A 21,431-nucleotide genomic window follows, 5' to 3' on the forward strand; every position below is an offset into this window, starting at 1 on the left:
GCGTAATTGTAAGTTTGTGAACTCCGAGCGATATGAGAGCCTTACGTCATATTTCTGCGTCATGAATTTTGAGGCCGATCATCCAGGAGCTAAGAAGCGCGATTTCCACACCGCGGTTCCACCGTCACTGAAAATTGCGAATTATTTATAAATGCAGGTGGCAGTAGCCTAATGGAAAGAAAAAAAGAAATGAACTCTTCACGTCATCATCCGTTCTCTCCTTCTATCTCAAACTCTCTCTCTCTCGGAAAGAAACTTCTTGGGAAGTTAAGACCTTCTAGATGACAAGGCCTTATTGCTGACGTCACCTAAAGATGCAAACATGGCCGCTTGGATTGGACACGAGCCCCGGCCAAACGCCGAAACAGCAGTCATGTCTAATCCATGGTTCGCGTTGGCCTCCTTAGGTGACGTCAGCACTGCGGCCTTGTCATCTAACAGTGCGTTAGCATCCGGTGACTGCTAAAACCCGTCAACAGCTTAGACTAATGAAGAAAAGCCTCGTAGGAAAACGTCGGGCAACCAAGTTGAAGGTCGGTTCCCACATATATACAGCGCAGCGCCGAACCGGCGTCGGAAAACGGCGCTGATGCAGCTTTGCACGTGACTTATCTCTGATGTGGAAGATGAGTGCTCTATGTGTGAACAGGTCTTGAGGGTTTCCAAGAGTTTTCATTGCAAATAATTCTGGAGAGTCAACTGACCCTTGGTTGTCACAATGACAAATCCTTTTCGCTTTTGCGTTGCAGTGGCTGGACAACCGCATCGCACTACTGGTCGGACTGGTCCTTCTACATTGCGCCTGGGCTCAGGGCGAACAGCGTCGCGAAACGTCGGCCACAATGTTGGATTACTGCGTCATCGGTGCCGGACCATCTGGTCTACAAATGGCCTACTTTCTGCAGCAATCCAGGAGGAACTACCTGGTCTTCGAGAAGAGCAACATGACCGGTGAGCAGGGCTGCTCTTATACGTCTCGGATGCTGTTCTCACAAGGCGGACAAACTAATCAGCGTCGATAAAAAAACGACTGAAGCTTCTTGATGATCCGAATCATCTTTAGCAGTTCCGCTCTTTCGAAAACATGGGGTTTACTGTGGCCGGCTGGTGTTGGCCGAGAACTAAAACAGTTGCCCAAAAGGTGTGACTTGAAATGTCTGGCAGTATACGTTCGGGCGGCGGAATGTTGGTCTGGTGGGACTATGTACAATTAAATCTGTCTGAACTTGCTCAATGGCCTCGCATATTAGATAAACCACGAACAGATTTCTGGTTGACATAGACCTTTTTTGAAAAGTCTATACGAACCAGAGCTCTTGCGGAACCGAAAGGAAAGTTCCCAGCGCAAATGTTCACACAAGATTTTCGTGGCAAGGGACCGTGCGGAATAAGAAGCATTCGCAGACGACATTCTGAATGTCATGTTGTTGACCTGTATGCTGCGAAGTTTTCGCAAATACTGGCCTTTCACCCTCTTCGTTTTGACACCTTTCATCATTGCTATGAGGATCATTAAAGGAGCTGTGCAACGATTTTAACGTTGAAAGAATTGGCGTCTTCTACTTTTGACATTATCTTGTCACAAAGGACAGAAAACGCACCTCCTCTTCTTTGAAATGTTGCGATTCCGCCGCGTAATCGCGAGGCAAAAATTAGAATATTCCCCGACCTGCAGCCGCGAGCGGCGGCCATGAGAACCACGCGGCATGACGTCAATGGGGGTCTTGTAGAAAGATAGCAAGTTGTGCGAATACTTGCTGGATAAAAGGTAACTTTTCTATACGCCTCGCAAGTGGGCTCATTTTCGTCTTCTGCGCATGAGAAAGGAAGTAGCGGTGACGTCAGAACGCCGAGCCCTGATTGGCTGATCGCGACCCCCTATCGCAGCGTCGTCTGCTCCTTTGCAACGTCGTCTGCTCGCAACGTCGTCTGCGTCTGTCTTACCTTTCCTGCGACTTTCGGAAGTGCAGGTCTTTACGAGCGAGCTCGACTTGGCCTTTCAGAGAGGGCAGACGAAATAACTCGAGCGGTACGTTGTTTTTGGCTAACAACTAGCAGACGCGCATCAAGGAGGGAAGTCAAAGGACTCACTGGCGAGGTGTCCCGAGGCGCCGAGGTTTGTTTGCTAAGAACCGAGAGTGAGCGTGCTAGTACCCGCAGGTTCCCTCCCAAATACTTTTTACCTCCTTTCGTGTGCTGCAAGACCCATCATTCTTTAACGGCGTCGGCGGCTTGGCGCAGTTAACGTCGTCTGCTTTACGTCTGCTAGTCAAAGCGATGGCTGCTTTACCTTTCCTGCGTTTGTCGGAGATTCACCGCTTTTTCACCGGCGAGAGTTACCGTGGCCTCGGGAAACAAGGAGACAACAAGAGGAAGAAATTGACCTCGTAATCTAAACTTGAGGTCAGCGATCAAAGTATAATACGGGAAGGGTTCACAAGGGTCGCGCGGGCATATTCCATTCAGCACGCCAGCCGGTCGTGGGCAGACGGTTGCCGAGTCGCGGAGTGCCTGCTAGGCCTAACTGCGGAGCTCGCTTGGTCGCGTTCGGTGGAATCGTGGCCGTTGGAGCTTTTCCCGGGTGTTTGTGGATACAGCGTTCTTGTTCGTCGTGGTCTGTTTCAAGTTCTTTTTTCTTGGTGCTTGAAGTCGGGACGCGTGAGAAGCGCACGTAGAAAAATAAACGTCCGTGGGTCGTCGCGACCGCGACGCTGTCGGCCATGCTGATTTGGTCGTAAGAAGTGCGTAAGACAGCTTCGGAGCTGTCGTAGGATTTCGTCGTAACCTGCGCAAAACTTACGAAAATTTCCTTTCGTGAACACAAATTTGTTCTTAAGTTTTGTATTACGCACATTTTGGCGTTACATCGTTTCGTGAATCTGGCCTCTGCACTTCCGAAAGTCGCAGGAAAGGTAAGACAGACGCAGACGACGTTGCAAAGGGGCAGACGACGCTCAGATAGAAGGTCGCGATCAGCCAATCAGGGCTCGGCGTTCTGACGTCACCGCTACCCCCTGCGAAAGAAGCAGACGAACTTGCACTCCGCATAAATCTTGTCGTTCCAACATAAATATAAATGCGTCAAAAACCTGGTATCATTGACAAAACTTTCATTATACGGAGTTTCAGTGGCGCAATCTATCCGAGGTCAACAAAACCGTTCGCTCTATCTGCAACCGTGGACAGCCGCCAGACGCGGGAGGGAGACAGGGATAGGCGGACCTGGATGAGACTTTCCTCCTTTCACCATATTGTTCGCGCTGCGCCAGCAGGCGGTCGCGAGCAGATGAGTTCTCGCTGCTCACTGATGGCTCTAAAGAGGGAGCTTCACCGAAACCCCGCGCCACCCCCATTGACGTCACAGCGCACGTGACTCGGAAGATTGAGAAAGTTGAGAGGTGCCGAAAACCTCAATCTTTGTCCATTTTTAAAATAAAAAATAGGATGCATGCAGGCAAAAGCGGTTTTTTGTTCTTTACTTCAGAAAGGTCGAGACACCAACTCCCAAATTATATAAGCAAAGCACTGTAATTGTTGCACAGCTCCTTTAATCGCAAAACGGAAAAAGAAAAAAAAAAGTGCGATGAAAAGGCAGAATGATATGAATATTGCTGTAGGGGCAATCGCGCGGACGTTCCGTCACAATCAATACCCTGGTCCTCTTACGCTTGAAAATTTTCTGCATATAGTCACCGTGCACACGAAAAGATGACGACTGAAGCAACCTTCCTTTAAATGAGTTTTACGCCTCGTAAATTTCATCTTTTCAAAGCCCCTTTTGGCCGATCATAAAGCTGCGTATATTGGTGTGCGTTTTATTTTCTATTTTTTTTATTTTTATTTTCTACACAGGTGATTAAAAAGCGTTGTTTGCTTTACTGATTATGTACCCCTCCTATACTTAGTCCTCCCTAGGGTCTGCGGTATGCTAAATAAATAATAAACAGGGTATACACTTTTCTCGAAAAGCATGCGCGGCGTCTGATTTTACACAGAAGATGCTACTATAGACACATGCAAGCATGGCGCCTCACTGGTGCCCATCCGTACAAGCATATGCAACGTGCGCGTGAAGGTAGCATTGGCAAGCTTGCAAACACACGCATTTGCCAGCACGACCCGAAACATGGCGGCGGCCATATGCCCCGCCTGCAATCGTGAATATATGGCGGCTAGCCACCATAGTCAAAAGTGACTTTTAGCAAACCGTTAGCGTGTTCCGCGTACTGCGCTACCGAAGCCTTAGAAGCATGCTTTTCAGCTCGCGCGCGCCCCGACGGTATCACCCGGGCGCCTGCTTAATTAAAAGCATGCTTCAAAAGCTCCGGTAGTGCGGTACGCGGAACACGGTAACGGTTTGCTAAAAGTCACTATTGCTGAGAGAGCAGCCGAAGCTACAAGCGCGAGCTAGCCGGCTGCGCTCCTGGCTTTGAGACACACATACGCGAGGGCTCGTTCAGCGGGAGAAGGCTTCAAAGTGGCGACCTCCAGCTTTCGCTTGTGTGGTATATTGCCTGATTGGCTGCAGCTTCAGCTTTAAGGCCCGTTCACACACTTGCAACCGAGAACGACCGGGAGAGACAATACCAGTTGTTAAGCCTGTTGCAACGGCGTACGACCAGATGCGTTGCCGCGGAGCAGGTCTTACGCCGTTGTAAGAGGCTTACAAACCGGTCTTGTCTCTTTCGGTCGTACTCGATTGCACGTGTGTGAACGGGCCTTAAGGGTGAACGGAGTATAAGCGTGCTAAGAACGGGTTCTACACGGGTCGATCAAGAAAATAAAACCCACTTTTTTTGGCCCGCGAAAACGCATTACGCATCGCAGAAAGCTGTAACTCGGAGAGAACATGAAACGCTAGCGGTGGTCACAAAATGCGACAGTTTGACAACGTGACGTTACCTCGATCAAGGCGCACAAGGCGATCATTGGAATGGTCTCTGTATGAGTTAAACTTGCCGATCATGCCCAAGCAGAGACGCTGATCATTTCCAGGTCACTTCTTCAGCAAGTACCCGAAGCACCGGCAGCTCATCAGCATCAACAAGAGACACACGGGACAGCAGAACCCCGAGTTCAACCTGAGGCACGACTGGAACTCCCTGCTCAGCCATGAACCATCTTTGCTCTTCAAGCATTTCTCCCAAGATTACTACCCTCACGTAAGCAGACGGCGCGGTCTCCTCGAAGGGTCTGCCGGGTTCTCCAACCAATCGGCACGTGGTTGGAGTAGCCTAGTTTACCAAGATGACAATTCTCTCGTAACTGATATCGAGTGCCGTGAAAGCTACACTACTACGAGTGTCGTCTTGGGAGGAGATACATTTCATACATGATTTGTCCAATAAACGTATCAGAACCTCTAGGCTTTACAGATTAAAAAAAAAAGAGCCGTAAAAGGTCAACTAATGTGCGGCCTGTGCAGGCGAGTTTTACGGCCAGCAGGACCTAATATAGGGGGATAACCGTCACGATAAGCCAGGTAATTAAATACTATTTGTTCAGGAACTTTTTGATTATTGCACATAAAGATATGGGTTCAATTAAAAACTTGCTGGGCGTTATTCAGAACCACTAAATAAGTACATTTTTGAAAGATTCGGGGCGTGTGGGTAGCACGTAGTCCGCTAAAATTGCTACCCATGCAACAAGCGCAAGGCTTGTATTGCGAAAACGCGCGCCAGGGTAATTTTTCCGCTCCTTTTATCCGTTTCTTTTTTTTTTATTAGAATTGCGCCCATCGCACGAGGGTCTACTGCGATTCCCATGCGCCCCATATATCTTTCTAAAATTTAATTATTTAGGGGTTGTCGACGACGTTCAGCTGGTTTGTATTTGAAACCATGTTTGTTTTCATACACTAAAAAGTTTTTTTTTTATTTAATTACTTGACTTCTGAACCTTTAACCCTCTATTATTTTCCCCTGGCCTTATAACTTACCTGCACAAATCGGATTAGTGTAGCTTTCACGTTTTTTTTTGTTTTTTTTTTAATCCGTAAAGCCGAAAAAAACATTAAGACGCAAACCTCATAAAAAAAAAAAAAAAAAAAAAACCGGAGCGTTTAAGTGCACATTTTTTTTCAGTGCGCCTAGTTAATTAGTTAATAAGACTAATTAGATTTTTTTTTTAATTATTCGCTTAAAAGACGTTTTTATTTGAAATTCGTAGCATGAAAAACTGTGCTAAAACCACTTCGTACATGTATTTATGTGCACTGTCGGACACTGTCAGCGCGAACACGGCGTCGGCGCTTTCCAGCATGGGGAATATGCATTCCAAACGAACGGAGGACGTGTGGAAAACCAATACAGGCGGCAAGAACTACGCAGTAACACTGGTTAAGTAACTCCTTGTGCACGCAGACGATCAAAATAAATTGAAAGCCACGTAATATAGTCCGCTTTGCAATAAATAAGTACTGCTTTATTCGTCCCGCTCACGAATATGTGCGAAGATGCTTGTTCTGGGTTCAAATTTAATCACCCGCACGCTCCAGATCTCTGCAAATAGGGAGAAGCCAGAGAGCAGGTGCCCGATAAAAACTGCCCGACATAGGAAATAATAAAAAGACACACCTTTTGTAGCCCACGTACTTTATTTTTTACGTTCGAATGTCTTTTTAACCGATCGTAAAGATGCACGACGGAGTAATTTTCATTTAGTGACAGGACGGGCATATATTAGAAATTATAAGCGCCACCGGAATGCTTGCGAACCTCGAACACACACTGCATTCCTTTCGCTCGTTATTTTGCTTAGAATCGTTCCTCGTTTTTACATACCTGCCGTGGAACAGAGGTTTGGAAAGTTTGACATCGTTCAGTGGCAAAGAAAATGCTGTAACTAAAGCAGTTCACACCTTCACAATATTAATAAAGGTAGACACAATCCGGTACGACCAAAATAACAAAAGTTATTCATGTTATTTTCCGACGAAGAGGCAAAATGCATGCGCGTTTTCCCATAGGAATGCACAGGAGCACCGCAAAAGTAGACTGGTTGCTGTCTGCTTCAATTTGCATCCTGGAAGTCGCATAGACACTAGCGCCAGTTGAACCTCTAGCGTACACTATAATAACTGGCGTAGACCAACAATTTCGTACAGTCAATGCTGCATACGCCAGCGCCGCACGCGCGCGCCTTCCCCACGCGCGGCGTCCCTCTCCCCCCCTGACATTGCGCAATGCCGCGCGCACTTCGGCGGCCACCTGCCGAAGATCGTGCCACTGTCCTTATCAGTTGGACTTCAGACTTCACATGGGTCACACCCGTGTTGTACGTTCCGAAGAGGAGCAGCGAGAGTACAAGGAGCGTCGGCGCGCCCAGAAGCGAGATTGGACACGCCGCAAACGTGAAACCGCCGTTGCCCCACCAGAGCGCCAGCTTCGCTGGACTTCCTTCCCCACAGGGAGAAAAGGCTCTTAACATTTTTATTTCGCGGTTTTTATTATGCAAATAAAAAGCGTACAAAGTCTATCATGTAGGAAACACCTTAATTGGGCGTTTCTCAATGGGCTCTACAACTTCCCAATTCACACCTCGGCTCTTAAACGAATAAATAAAAACGCTAATTAGTCTTAACCAACTAATTAACTAGGTGCGCAGGAAAAAGGGCTGCACTTTCTCAAAACACGTCATAACAACTTAGTTGGTTTTACTCTCGCAGAGCATTCAGTTTATTTGTAAAGTTTGGTGCAAGTTATCTGGGACACCCTGTATGCATGACCATGTATGATTTCAATCTCTAGTATGTTTATTGGAGACGCTCATATAATTTGTTTTACTAGGGTTACAGCGTACGTATCATGCATCTCAGTACTTGCTTAATTTTATCTAGGTATAGACGCTTTGTAGCAGCTGTGCATGGGCGCCGCCATAACCGACCTTCAGTTTTCGTTTCCTCTTGTTCCATTTACTTCACATCATGATTACCATAGCAGGCGAGGTTATAGCCACCTTAGATTCTATTGTGTCCTTCCCCCCAGCATTGGCCTTTGTGGAAGCTCGTCAAATCAAATTTGGGGGTTTTACGTGCCAAACCAACGGCGGGCATCTGGCACGCCCCAGCGGAGGACTGAGGATTAATTTCGACTCCCTGGGGATCTTTTGACGTGCAACCGAAAGATCGGTTACACGGCGTCTTCTCCGCAATAAGCCTCCGTTAGATTGCGGGTACCTCGGCCGGGATTCGAACCCGCCACAGTGGAAGCTCGTCAACACCCATTTCAGTGGCTCGGTATTTTGGTAAGACAAGAGAAGATCAGCAATGGCGGCTGTAATTTGTCTCGTGTGTGAAGCGTCTATAGACTAGGTTCAAGTCGCATCCGATGCTACAAGCGCGAGCTCCGGGCTTTCAGTGTCCCTGCTAAGCACGCACGCTCGTGCAGTGCAAGCACTGCTCAGGGCCATGTGCTCACGTATGTACCATCGGCTGCTTCTAGACTTAAGCTGAAACCAAGTATAGGCCGCTGAGTTCTGCTAGAAATATCATGTCACCTTAGTGACCTTTTCCTAGGCCAATGAGCTATAGTCGGTGACAGGTAAAGAACGAAGTGGAAGCTCCTCCCACCTTTTTCCACTTTAGCAGAGCGATCGCCGAAGAGGACGCCACCTCCTCTCCACCGTCCGCTCGGCTAATGTGGAAAGAGGTGGGGGAATCTCCCTCTTCGTTCTTGACCTGTCACAATCGAGCTAGTATAAAAACGCGTCACCCCACTACTTTTATTCCCATTTAGGCAGACACCATGCCAACGTACCTAGAGGCGTACCGGACAAAGCTGGGCCTGAAAGTTCAGTTCGACACGGAAGTGACGAACGTTCAGAAGCTGACCGAAGAAACAGCTCAGGGACACCGATTTTCCTTTCGAGACCAGCGAGAACGGCTGTATCTCTGCAAGTACGCGCTTTTTTTGCAACACGTCTGATATTAGCGAGGCTCGATAGATATAGGGTTGCACTCCAGAGCCGTACATAGAGAGAGTTTGGTCAATGGGAGCAGCGGGCAGAGCCAGGGAGTGCACGAAACGCAGATAGAAGGCGCGACGTGCTCTTTTGGCCAACCAGAATCCGAAAAGAACCCCTAACGGTGGAAGCGAGAAACAATTTTAATATGTGCGTGAGAGTAAAATGGAGTAACCCTTCATGGTTGAAAATATAGTGTATGTGATATTTTGAACATGATCATGCAAAAAGATGTAAGAATCGAATGCGCCTCTCGAACTCTTATTTTGCTCGGTCAGTCTGACCGCCCGAACGGCATTTTCCCGGCCCTCGGCGCCTGGCGAACGGATCACGTCGATCGTTCTCCTAGAATTCGATTTTGAATGACCGTGATCAAAAAATCAGGTGCACTATATTTCCAGTCACCGAGAGTTACACCGACGCCCTTATTTTGTTTCTCGCAACCTCCGCCAGGGCATTATTTGCGCCTTCTCGGTGGCCAAAATCGTATCTGAAAGACGCCCTGAAAGACGCCCAGCCCGCTCGCGGCCAAGGGCGCCTCCTCATTTGCCTCCCATACTTCCCAATGAATGGCCAAACCCTCAATACACGGCTCTGGTTGCACACATATGGCTGAACCCTTTTAATCCGGCGGCGGCTAGCGCCATAGGTGACAATACGAGAAACTACTAGTGTGTGAGAGAAAGAGAGTGTGTACTAAGGCCAGCATTTTCGGCAAACTGTCTAAAACCGAATGCAGTGCGTATGAACTTAAAAATCGCATAGCAGGGTCCACTTTTTCTCCAAGATCCAGTGCACCAAAGTTCAGAAGATCCAATCAACAGGGATCTGACGTATCTGTCGTGAGCCTTTACCTAATCATGTTGACACATTATGAACTTTCAGAATAGGGGCCCCCAGCACTTCGGGTCCCCCGAGCAGTTTGGGGACCCCTATTCTGGATGAATGGATAGTTAACTGTACCCTTTGTAACGGGCGGTAGGTTGCGCCTTTTAACCTAAAATAACAAAACAAAAGAACACACACAAAAAAAAACACTGATTTCTTATTTTTCCTTTTAAGCCAATCTGTTTCTGTAACTATCACCAGACCATGAAGGTGATAACCAGGCAGACCTTTGGGGGATCGGGAAAAAAAAAAAAAAAGCTAAAAACATTACTTCTCGCCTCCTACCCCCGGCGAGGGAGCCGCCAATTTTCTTCTGGTCGAACCTTGTCGGCATCAGCTAATACCAGACCCACTGGGGGCAGGGTTGAGACTTAGGGCCGGAGTCACGCGGGAAGGAGTCCAAATTTTCCTCTTTCCTGCCTGTGTCCGAGCTGTGCTTGTTAGTTGTACTTCGTTCAGTTTTCTCTAGATAATTTTTACCAGCGCTGCAATCTCCCGTTTGTTGCCTCTACCCTTCTATAATCCACCAGTCTTCTCAAGCGAAACTTAGGGCCATCGGTCCTAAGCTTAGTCCTGCCCCTTCGGGAAGTGGAGGACTAAGCTCCTTACATTTTAGAATCACATGCTTAACTGTTAACGTCTCCTCTTTACATATTGCCCACAATGTATGTCTTCAAATTTGGCCTATATATTTTGTTCTTAGGACTCCGTCCTCGCCTCAAACAGCAGAGGACAAGAACCCTCTTGAGTTATAGAATAAACCTTCCTTTTTTATTTCTTGATTTACACTGTATTTCCTCCTCACACAGTCATATATTTCTGCGTACCTAACTGCCTTTTCCACTGAACACGTTTGCTCCACCCCATGTCCCATCTGCAGGAATTTCATCCTAAGCTTTCGTGTCCGTTTCGTACATTTCGTGTTCACACATCTCATATAGAGGTATTTATAGATTTTATACGTCCACCGCATGTCCTCCGTGTCTTTGGTTAAAATTGATTTTACTCACTGCGTCTCTGCTCTCAAACGATGACCCACTCATATCACCCTGCACTCCCTCGTTTGAAATATTCCCATGTGCCCCTAAAGATATCCTGCCAAGCTCCTTTCTCCTATCTTCAATCTCGCCTGAACTTCAAAACTCCTGCACAAGACTGTGTTACCAAAGGTCAAACCTGGTACCATTACTCCTTTCCATATTCCCCACACCCCTTCGTATCTATTAGTTCCATAGCACCTCGTGTTTCATAATGGACAAATTCATTTTACCCTTACCAATTTATGTCTCCCACATTCCTCGAGGTATTTCTTTCCTTCGTTGATCCATACTCCCAGACATTTGAACTTGTCTACCATATCTATCTCTATGTTCTGTATCTTTAAACGATCTCTCTTGATGTCGTTAGTCTAAGTAGGTAAGTGGAAAATTACGCCAACCGCAAAACGACCATTTCTCCGACTAGACAACAAAAAAACCGCTAAATGTAGTTGGGAAAACGCTAAATTGGCAAGACTGTCCTATTGTCTACCTTTAACTCTGTTTCCTACTTTTGCTCTTATCTTCTTCCTTCAAACATTTAGGGTGCTCATAGCCGCCAACGGCATGTCCAAGCCCAATGTTCCAACGTTTGCGGGAAGTGACCTGACCGTCGGCTACGAGGACGTCTCGACGGACATTGAAGACTTCGAAGCCAAGACGGTCCTGGTACTGGGCAGGGGCAACTCCGCCTTCGAGACGGCCAACCACATTTCATCGGCCACCAACTACGTCCATCTATTGGCCAGCTCACCACCGAGGTTCGCATGGAGTACGCACTACGTAGGCGATCTCAGGTGAGGCCTTCTTAGCTTAGCGGGTAATATACACCACTGTGTTTCAACGTAGCTTGACAAAAAGCGAGAACACAGGGGTGGAACTAATGAAATGTACTTGGGAGCAGCCACGGGAGCAGCTGAAACAGCTGTTTTGGAGCAGGTTGGGAGCAGCTAAAACTACATTCTGGAGCAGGCTAGGAGCAGCTCAGGTCAATTTTCATTACACTTCAGCTTGTGTCTTAGACAAGCACGGGAGCAATTTCAGTTGTGCTTAGCAGCACAGATAAACATGAGTAGGCAGATGGGATAACAGTGTAACAGATGCGAAAACTTGGATTTTTGTGAGCCTTGATATTTTCTGAGTGGCTTTCAGCTGCTCAAAATGCAAACCAGCACTGCTTATCGCACAGCCCACACGTGCTCGACAGTGATTATATGTGCGAACCACTTGACGTGCGTAAGCAACGGACGTGCAGTTGCGCGGAGGAACAGGGTAACGAAATTCGAGTTTATCCTATTGTGCAATTCAATATCGAAGCAGCAGAGTATGATTAACGGAGTTATCGTATTCGAAGCGATAAGCAGGAGCAAGGTAAAGTACGCCGAGCAGATCTACCGCTCCCGTGAGAGCTGCTGGCCGGCAAAGTTTCGAATCGGACCGCGTTTCAGTTCTATCAAATCACGATTTATCTTGCGGGAGTGCGTTTCCAACTTCTAACGATGAAGTGCTAAAAGGAATATTTTGCTCATTTGTTTTCAACTGACTGACGTCCGGATCCCGGGCCGCAGCGCCTCAGGCAATCTGGCGCTTAACGACTCGACCTCACCTCGGCCGACTTGTTTAACCGCTGATGGTTAAAGAATAACAATCCAGTGGCAGGTGCTGTAGCGCTTGGAATCCGACCCCCAAGTTCTTCACATTTCCGACTCGGGATACACAGACAGAATAAAGAGAATAAAGGATTGCGAGGCCGACCAATATAAACGCAATCATTGTTGCCAATCGAGTCGATAGAAACCGAAACCAAGACAAAATACAAGTTTTTTGGTGCACGTTTTGCGATTTGGTGCATATTGGCGCGAGGTATTGGCTGTGACGCAGTTTCCGAAACATGGCACAAGATGGTGCAGACAAGTGCGTCTGGCGCAAAATGGCGCAAATGGCGCAGCCAATAGCTGCACCCCTGGAACAGCGATCACAGCGAGCCCATGAGAGAGTCGGAGCGTGGCAGATGACAGCTCATCAGAGGGCCTCCCTCCTGTGCAGATTAACCATTTGCTTTGGTCCGTTGTTCTGCCTGGTTGACGAGAACCGTATCGTTTGCGCTTTGCCAAATTAGGCTGAAACTGAGATCGATAATACTTGAGCGAAACAGTCAAAGCACACAATTTGCCTCTCTTCATTTCGTATGTCTCGTCGTTCCCATTTGTGTTGTCGATCTCAAGGGACCTGCGACAGAACTCCAGCTAAATTTCTTACAAACCAATTAATTACCCAGTTTTGTGTTTCAGCCACTAGGCACTATAAATGTTGAAGTCCTAACCATCTTGATGACTTCAGTTTCTTCCTTCAGTGCTAAAGCACAATGATGTAACAGTATGAACAGAGATTTTATATGGGACAGTATCATTATTTCTCAGCACCTCACGGTCAAATACCAGAAGTGATTTGCAACACGCCGTGTACAGTGCTCGAGATCGCGCACTGCACGTCGAGATCTATGCGCTTGCGTTGGTCAAACAGAGGAGTATCACAAGACAAAAGCACTATCATGTACCTTGTCCAAAAACGGTGCAGTATTGTCAAAATACAACGGTACGAAGCCGGTGAATTAAAAGCCAAAGTCCAAGTTACGACATTCGAGCGTCCAAACTTTCCAGCGGCAGTAATCTGAAAAAACAAAACTGCAGGGCCATCAACAACGACCTCTTGGACCATTACCAGCTCAAGTCCCTAGACGGACTTCTGGAAGCGGACCTTCGAGAACTGAGGATAGTTAGGACGCCCAGTGGGAAGATGGCAGTTCACGTAATCAACGACACCTACAACTACGTGCCCCCAGAGGACGAGTATGACGCCGTGATCCGTTGCCTCGGGTTCACCTACGACGACACCATGTTCACGGAGTGAGTACCACGATGCGCACGCGACTGATCACGACCGACTCCTACAAAACCGGCTTTTACGCTGTTTATGACCGCTATCGCTGCTGCTGTTTCGTGGCCTGTCGTAAGAAGTCCCAGAGCGGCTTGAAAACAGGTGGCGTCGGAGTTGGATTTTTAAACAAAGTGTTGAACGTGGTCGAGTTGCACGAACTAGAGCCCTTTTTTCTGGGCTCTAATTCATGGACTCTTTAACACGGAACTACAGGTCAGCTCGGCCTGAGAGAGGAGCGGGACGCAAGCGCAAGTTTCCGCTCATCAACAACGATTACGAGTCGGCCAACGTCCCTGGCATGTACTTTGTCGGCGCTGCGAGTCACTCTCTGGATTTCCGGAAGGCTGCCGGGGGTTTCATTCACGGCTTTCGCTACGCAGGTATGTACGCGGTTGTTCGCGGTAAACGCGTGGGGTGGCTTATGCGTAGAGCAGTTCTTCCCGCCAACTGGACACTGCATGCCTAATCTCGTGCCTTCAAAATGGCAGACGGTAGCTGTAAAGATTCCTGCAAGAATACACTATAAGATACAGTTACCCGTGTCAAAATGTACCTAAGGTAGATATCTGGATACTACTTATTTTTATATTTATTGACATACAGATAGTTACTCCAAAGGTGCACTTTGCTGCCCAAGTCTGAGAAATATTAATTACGAATCGGCGCACAGGTAGACAGTTACTCAAAATCAAAACACACACAAAAATACACTCGCACATTACACCCCCCCCCCCCCCCCCCCAGCCACAGATTTCAAACTTCCTCTTCTTCGACCCCAAGGAATAGGTTGTGTGAGTGTATTTTTGTGTGTGTTTTGATTTTGAGGGGGGATCGGTGGCCGAGTGGTCCAGCTCGGAGCACGTGGAGCAAAAGCTTGCGCTGCAGAACCCAGAGATCCTGGGTTCAATCCCCACCCCTGCCCGTTTCGATCTGGATAAGCACCGTACCGGCGTGCGGTTGTGCACCACTACTGCGTGGTGCATGTTAAAGACCCCAGGCTAGCAGTCGTACTGCACTGCTTAAATTGCTTATCTACAGTGGGTAACAATGTCGCCATGGTCTGGCAGACTAAACTCCTGCTGTATAAACAACTAACGACTAATTTTTTTTTTTTATTTTGAGTAACTGTCTATTTGTTTGTAATTATGCCTTACCAACTTGCCCAATTTGCAGTATCAAGAGGTTTTATTTCTGGGAAGTAATGAATAAGAAACGTAACAGATGTTGTGTAGCCGGCCCTGGCAGCATTTCAACTGCTAATGGTTTGCAAGGAACACTGAGATATCGCCGTCTGTTAAACCACTTGAGGAATATATTGAGCACAGCAGGAAATTTTCAGTACCGTTAGAGTGTGCTAGAAAGAAAGAGTGGGGCCACCGGAAGGCTATTTTGGTACCTCCGCATGTGGAAACAAAATGGCTAATCCAAGCCACTTCGCTCGTAGCGCCCTCTCGGTCGCTAGGAGCGAAGTGGTTCGCATTAGCCGCTCTTTATGAAAAACGCGTTTCGTTCCAACGCCAGCCTCGACCAGCATGTGACCAGCACACTGGTCAAGGTCATAGAAACGATAGAACGCCAGACTATATTTTTTATACAACCTAGATGTCTGGCGTCACATACATAAAGCCACCCCGACCTGACTTGTTGTCACAACGCCATGCGACATCAGAACGACGCCTTGATGTCAACGTCGTCATCGACGTTGACAACGTGCGTTACACGACATCAAGACTGCGTTCTGACGTCATATTGCGTTGACGACGACGATGATGTCAACGTAGACGTTGATGACGACGACGACTCATGCAACTGAAAGCATGAGCGGAGGCTATAGCCCGTCCCAGTCGTTCCTTCTAGTTCACTCTAGTACCGTCGAGTGGTTCTCAATAAGGTGCATTTGACCTGTTGACAACTGCGGCGTTTGTCCGTCTGCATGGTGGGAATGTGTCATTAGGGACATGAGCCTATCAAGTCGTGCCATAATGTTTGACCCCTGCATTGCCCGTGTTGCATCTATGCCAGCAGAACCTTAGGTAGGAAAATTTTCCTAGCCGTGTTAGGAAAATTTCCCGTCATGCGAGGGAAGTTTCCCTAGAGGGGCCGTCTTCACTAAACATGCATAAAACAATGAAGTATGGAAGGGGCAGTGTCAAATGCACCCCATGCCCTACACCAGCTGCACAATGAAATCTATCTTGCAAGGCTAGGGGAATTTCCCTAGTTTATGTACAGCTGGCGCACATGCGACACACATAGTGCAGGTATTAAACATAGCAGTCAGACTTGGTAGCAACAGCTGGCGTAATCTTACTAAGGAAATTTCCCGAGTCGTGTAGGAAAAATTTCCCTAGTTGTGAGAGGGAAGTTCATTTTAAAAAGGCATAAAACAATGAAAAGTGACAAAAAAGTGATGGCGCAGGCAAGCTGATATAGCTTTATAATTTTCTTCAGCCACCCGAGACAGGGTGGAGAACAAGAAAAAGTCAAAGTGGAAAAGAAGTGAACGAAGGCAACGCCAACTTTCATCAAAATGCAGTTTAGAAAATTATCGGCCGCCGCAAGGCGGCGTTTAGGGGCGGATCATGTGGGTTAGCATTTTCGACTGCCGCCCTGCCGCAGCGAAGCGGCGTGAACGCAGCGGGAGAATGTTAAGCCACGTTTCCGTTATTCGCTCAAATGGCACTGTTCCATTCGCTCAAATAACACTGTTCCCCGAAAACTCATTTGCTCATCTGATATGGACCCCAACGTTCTCAATGTCGCCAACCAACTCTGAACTTGGTTGGCGACCCTTGAGAATCTTGTACATAGCATGAAGATGCCACTGAATGAACAAGTCAGTTCTGAGACGTTGCCCCCTGTCATTGGGTTCCTTTCTCTTCCACTTGTGATTCTTTGTATTTTTAACCCACTTTCGGGTGGTTTAAGAGAATGATAAATGAGAGGTGGTAACGGTTGGCATTGGGCACAGCCCGCGTCCTGCACCGGCTGCTGGAGTTCAGGTACCACGGAGTGCAGTGGCCGAGCGTCCGGAGACCGCTTGCCGAGCTCGTCGACACATTGGTCCGCAGGATCAACGAAGCATCGGGCATCTACCAGATGCACAATTTCCTCAGCGAAGTGGTCATCATTGATCGGTAACTTTTTGTAATGTAAAGAACGAGATACACCAACGTTTTAGAAAAAAGTATTTAGTTTTTGGTGAAATGGAAATTATTAGGTCCAAGCCCGACTCATAAATCCACCCCTGAACAAAGAACGCACTAGATCGGTCTGCTCATCTTGTGCTGCTTGGTGACTCGTGATTGAGTTTCAACATTGATATTCCCCGCAGGCGTACCATGGAGTTTGAGATGCTCGAGGAGTACCCACTAGGCCTCGTGACCGAGCTCGCCGAGCGGACCGGCAGAGACGGAAGCGAACTCTTCGTCGTCGTCATGAAGTACCACCCAGACTTCTCCGGACCGCGGCTCGACACTTTTCACTCGCAGAGGTCGACGGCCGACCTCGACAAGGCGCACCTTTCCAACTTCCTCCATCCAGTCATCTATTACTACAAAGACGCTTCTCAAGGTGCGAGACTAGAAGGTTGTCTTGAAGGGCAACGAGCAGTCGGAAGGGAGGAAACTCTCCCTCCATTCCTCCTTTCCAATTTGAGAAAGAGAGATACCCTCTTTTCTGCGGGGAGTAGCTCGAAGCAACATGCAACTGTGCTCGGAAACCCGCTCATGTGAAAGAGGAGAGAATGAGAGAGCAAATGGGGAGAAGGAGACAAAGAAGCAGTTTGATTCTGCAGCCTCGTCCTTTAAAGAGCAACTCCGGTCCATACTTTTGATTTTGGGATTAAGACTGTTTTTAGCGCAGTCAGCGTCCCTGAATTGCAAGGTGTAATTTTTTTCTCGTTATTGTGCGTAGTTTTAAAGATATCGACGCCTCAAAGTTTTGTTTGGAGCGCGGCCAACCAAACCGAAACTAGCCGCTCGATGCCCCAGCAACACTGGAAATCAGTCACTATGTGAATGTGACGTCAGGATCGTTCTCGTGCAACGAGTACGCAACCCGAGTGGCACCCACCTCTGTTGCGCTAGCCGTCTAAAGATGTAAGGTAAGCTGATTTTGTTTTAATTCTGTATACATGGTAGTTATCCAGCATATGTAATAAGAGTTAGTGCGTATACCCAAAAGCTAGCAACTGGAAAACCCGTGAACTCGTTCGGTACCATACTCGGCGGCCACCGCTGTGCGTGCTCTATGCCGTACTCGTCGCTCGTATACCCTAAAGCTTGCAACTGGAAAACAAGTGAACTCATTCGGTGTCGCACTCGGCGACTGTCGCCGTGAGTGCGGTCTTCCGTACTTGTCGCTAGGCCTAAATTGTCATCGGGGCGGCTCCGTCGATGGAGCGCCGTTGCTCTACGCCGCGCTGCCAGTGACGTACAGTACTGGGGGCCCTCTCGCTTTTGCGCTGCAGGTCAGTCCCAGACACAAAGCTTTGAGGCTTTCCGGAGTGGGCCGCGGCGCCCGAACACACGTGTGCTGGGCTGTACACGTCTGTTTTCTCGTTCTTTTTTCCTCAGGCGCAAAAAAACCGAAGTCCAAAGTCCATTCGTCGAACAGCGTTCACCCACGCGTTCTCCGAATTCGGGTGCGTTGGAAACTTGTGAAAAAGCACCTCTGGGTAGCGCAGCGGGTTGTTTTAGCAGCCCACAGCGCTACAAGTTGTACTCGGCATCTTTCGAGGAACAGCTGGGCAGTCTTGGGCGCACAGAGTTGCTCGCTAAAACGAGTACTGGAGTCCTCACAAGCAAATAAACAAAAGGCTATACCGAAGCTACACGGGCTGCAGATAAAAGCAATGGCAAAACGCGCCAATCGCAACCCGAAGTAGCGGTGCTCGTGGCTCAAAGCGCACTACGCACAACGCCCGTACCAGAGGAAAAAAAAGAGAACGATACAGACGTCACGGCCGAATGTTGCTTTAGCGGTCGGCAACCCACTGGCCGCCCGCTAAGGAGCAGCGGCTCACGGCGGGTCGCATTTTTATTATCGGCACTAGTTGAGAATGCGGCGTCCCCCGACGTAATTTTTTGGCTGGGGTCGTATTTTGTGTCACTACAGCGATACCAGTAATTTATTTCATTTTGAGTTTTGTCCGGAGTTGCCCTTTACAACAAAATACAACAAATGCTGTTGCGGCAAAAAAAAATAAAAAAAACATACACCATTTTAAACAACACATGAAAGTTTGAACTCAAGACTGCGCACATTCTGGATAGGGTCATTCACAAGGAAGCTGCAGTGCAGCACGAATCCTTCATTTCCTCCGTGTCAATATGCCTCGTTCCCAGAGTTATGGCGCTGGATTTGCCACGGCGCCAGAAACACAGGCGCTAAGATTGCATATAGCCCGACGCCGCTTCAAATTCCGCGTTACCACTGCCTTTGCCGCAGTAGTGGGGAAAGGGGCGCTTTTAAATGAGTCAGCATTTATGGCCCTGGTGCATGCAACCGTCTTTCGTTTGGACCGGTTGCGTGAGGCTGTGGTGCGGTTCCTGCCGCACCCTCTCGCATCGTTGGCTTGTTACATCCAATCTGCACCTTACAGTCACTTGTTTTAGTGACTCGGGCAAATTCAGCAGTTGGACTTTCCTATCTAGAATGTGTCCCTTCCAACGACCACCGCAAGATCGGGAGAGGAGGGGACAGAGCGGCTGTGGCGGTGGCACAACGTACGCGACGTCAAATCGAGGCGCAGCACGAAACAGTCTGCGCGAACCCGCCGACACCCGGGAAAAAAAGATTAGCTTTCCGAACACAACAGTATGAGGACCGTTGCGAGGTTCGGAATTCCCATCCTTCGTTGAGTTAAAAAACTAGAGCTAATGCGAACGCATTTCGTCGAGTATTGGCGTAGCCACAGCAACAATTTTGGCATCATTTTTGCTTTTTTTTTTTTATACGAGGGCAGTTTCGAGCTACGAGAGGTCGAAAAAGAAGTGTTGCCTTGCAACCCCCACCCCTCTGGTTTTAGTGGGAAATCTACACATGTATAACGCAACCTGAATTGATCAATTCACTAATCACCTCATATTTGTTTATTTGCCCTCGCAGGCAAGAAGACGCGAGAGCTCGGGGAGGACCGAAGCCCTCCACAGCCGACGCGGGAACATCACGTCCTCGAGGACTTCCTCACGCGCTGGACGTCAAAGCGCCTCCACGTCGAACCGCTGAGGAAGTTCTTGGAGAGCTGCCTCCAAATGAGCCTCCGGCAACCGACAAACCAGTGCACCGGGCGCCCAAGCGGCCGGGACAACGCATCCTCCGTGTCGCCCGGCTGTGCACCGCAGTCGCCCCGGGAATCGCACTTCACTCACACCCACCACGCTTCCCGCGATGTCGACATCTAACGGTCAATGTTCGTCATAGCACGGATTGGTGTAAATAGTGACCAGATTCTAATGGTGTCTGCCATCCCTATGGTCGCTGACGGGTCGAGGGTAAAATGGAAGCTCCTCCCACCTCCTCTCCAGCGTTCTCCCTGCTAAAGGGGGAAAAGGTGGGAGGAGCTTCATCTGAACTCTTCACCTGTCATCGACCATAGCTTTAAGCAGGAAGCCAGATAAGCTGTACTTTCTTATTTATGCGTTACAGAGGCTACGGCTACACATTACAGCCGTAAATGCAGGTCGTGTCCCTGCTGAACCAGTGTGGTAGAGTCAGTGTGAGCATACGATGCACCCTAGTATTTAATGTTAAAACAGACAGTTGGATGCATGATGCCATAGCTGAGCTACACAAACTTACAACAACCTAGCTCTGACCTGACACGTCTGTTCAATGTTAAAAACTGTGCACGGCTTTGGATCAGCATGTAATGGAGGACCTTCCACAGAGGTATGAACATGTGGTTGCCAGGTTCTAGTTCACAGGATGTAGCAAAAAATGTAGACAGCACGGTACAGAATGTATTTTCGGCATTTCCGTTTGAAAGATGAAGAAAGCTGCAGAGTTTTGTTTTGATCAGCAGCAGAACAGGGGCCTGTTCTGCAAACCTTGATGTTGCCAGTTGCATTCGTAGCACTGGTAGAATGAAAATTTAAGTTGTTTGAAATGACAGATAAATGTAATTGTCTCAATCCACAACATTTCTTTTAACAAAACGTGTTGGCCAACATGCAACCTCAGTTTTCTGCAAGGAAGATAATCGTCTTAGCACTCCCCTCCCCTAAGCTGCGAGGGGAGCCAGGTTGTGGCAAGGTAAAAAGTGGAGAGAATATGGGAAAGGAGGCAGGTAAAAGTGGCAAGTATGAAGCATATGTTGGCCTTTAAGTGAGAGCTCTTTTATTATAGGCCCCAAAAATGCCAATTTAACTTTATTGCATTCCACAAGCACTGCCATATTCAAGCATTATATGGTCAAGATGGCAGTGGTCTCAAGTAGTTTTAAAGTAGCTTCGAAACATTCACAATGTCTTGGTGGACACTGACAGTGCCCTCCACCATTTTTAAATTACTTTTATTAAAAATATGTTTGTGCACTTTCCGAGCATTTGGTAAAATAAAATTTTGTTAAGAGTTGGCATTCATATGAGAGTTTTTCTTTGC

The 21,431-nt window shown here is 48.0% G+C and overlaps 1 protein-coding gene across 1 annotated transcript; it reads left to right on the forward strand.

The window, feature by feature from the left end:
• The first annotated feature begins 756 nt into the window (after nucleotides 1-756).
• Nucleotides 757-21,408, forward strand: LOC8027390 (FAD-dependent oxidoreductase domain-containing protein 2). The gene is made up of 9 exons (XM_040211745.3): nucleotides 757-951; nucleotides 4,996-5,162; nucleotides 8,739-8,899; nucleotides 11,435-11,686; nucleotides 13,580-13,795; nucleotides 14,040-14,206; nucleotides 16,798-16,963; nucleotides 17,161-17,399; nucleotides 19,938-21,408. Exons 1-9 carry the CDS (start codon nucleotides 843-845, stop codon nucleotides 20,231-20,233), a joined length of 1,773 nt encoding a protein of 590 aa, XP_040067679.2. The 5' UTR covers nucleotides 757-842; the 3' UTR covers nucleotides 20,234-21,408.
• Nucleotides 21,409-21,431: the final 23 nt, after the last annotated feature.

Source organism: Ixodes scapularis, unplaced genomic scaffold, assembly GCF_016920785.2.
Source record: "Ixodes scapularis isolate PalLabHiFi unplaced genomic scaffold, ASM1692078v2 PGA_scaffold6__148_contigs__length_123643588, whole genome shotgun sequence".
In the NCBI taxonomy this organism is placed as follows: domain Eukaryota; kingdom Metazoa; phylum Arthropoda; class Arachnida; order Ixodida; family Ixodidae; genus Ixodes; species Ixodes scapularis.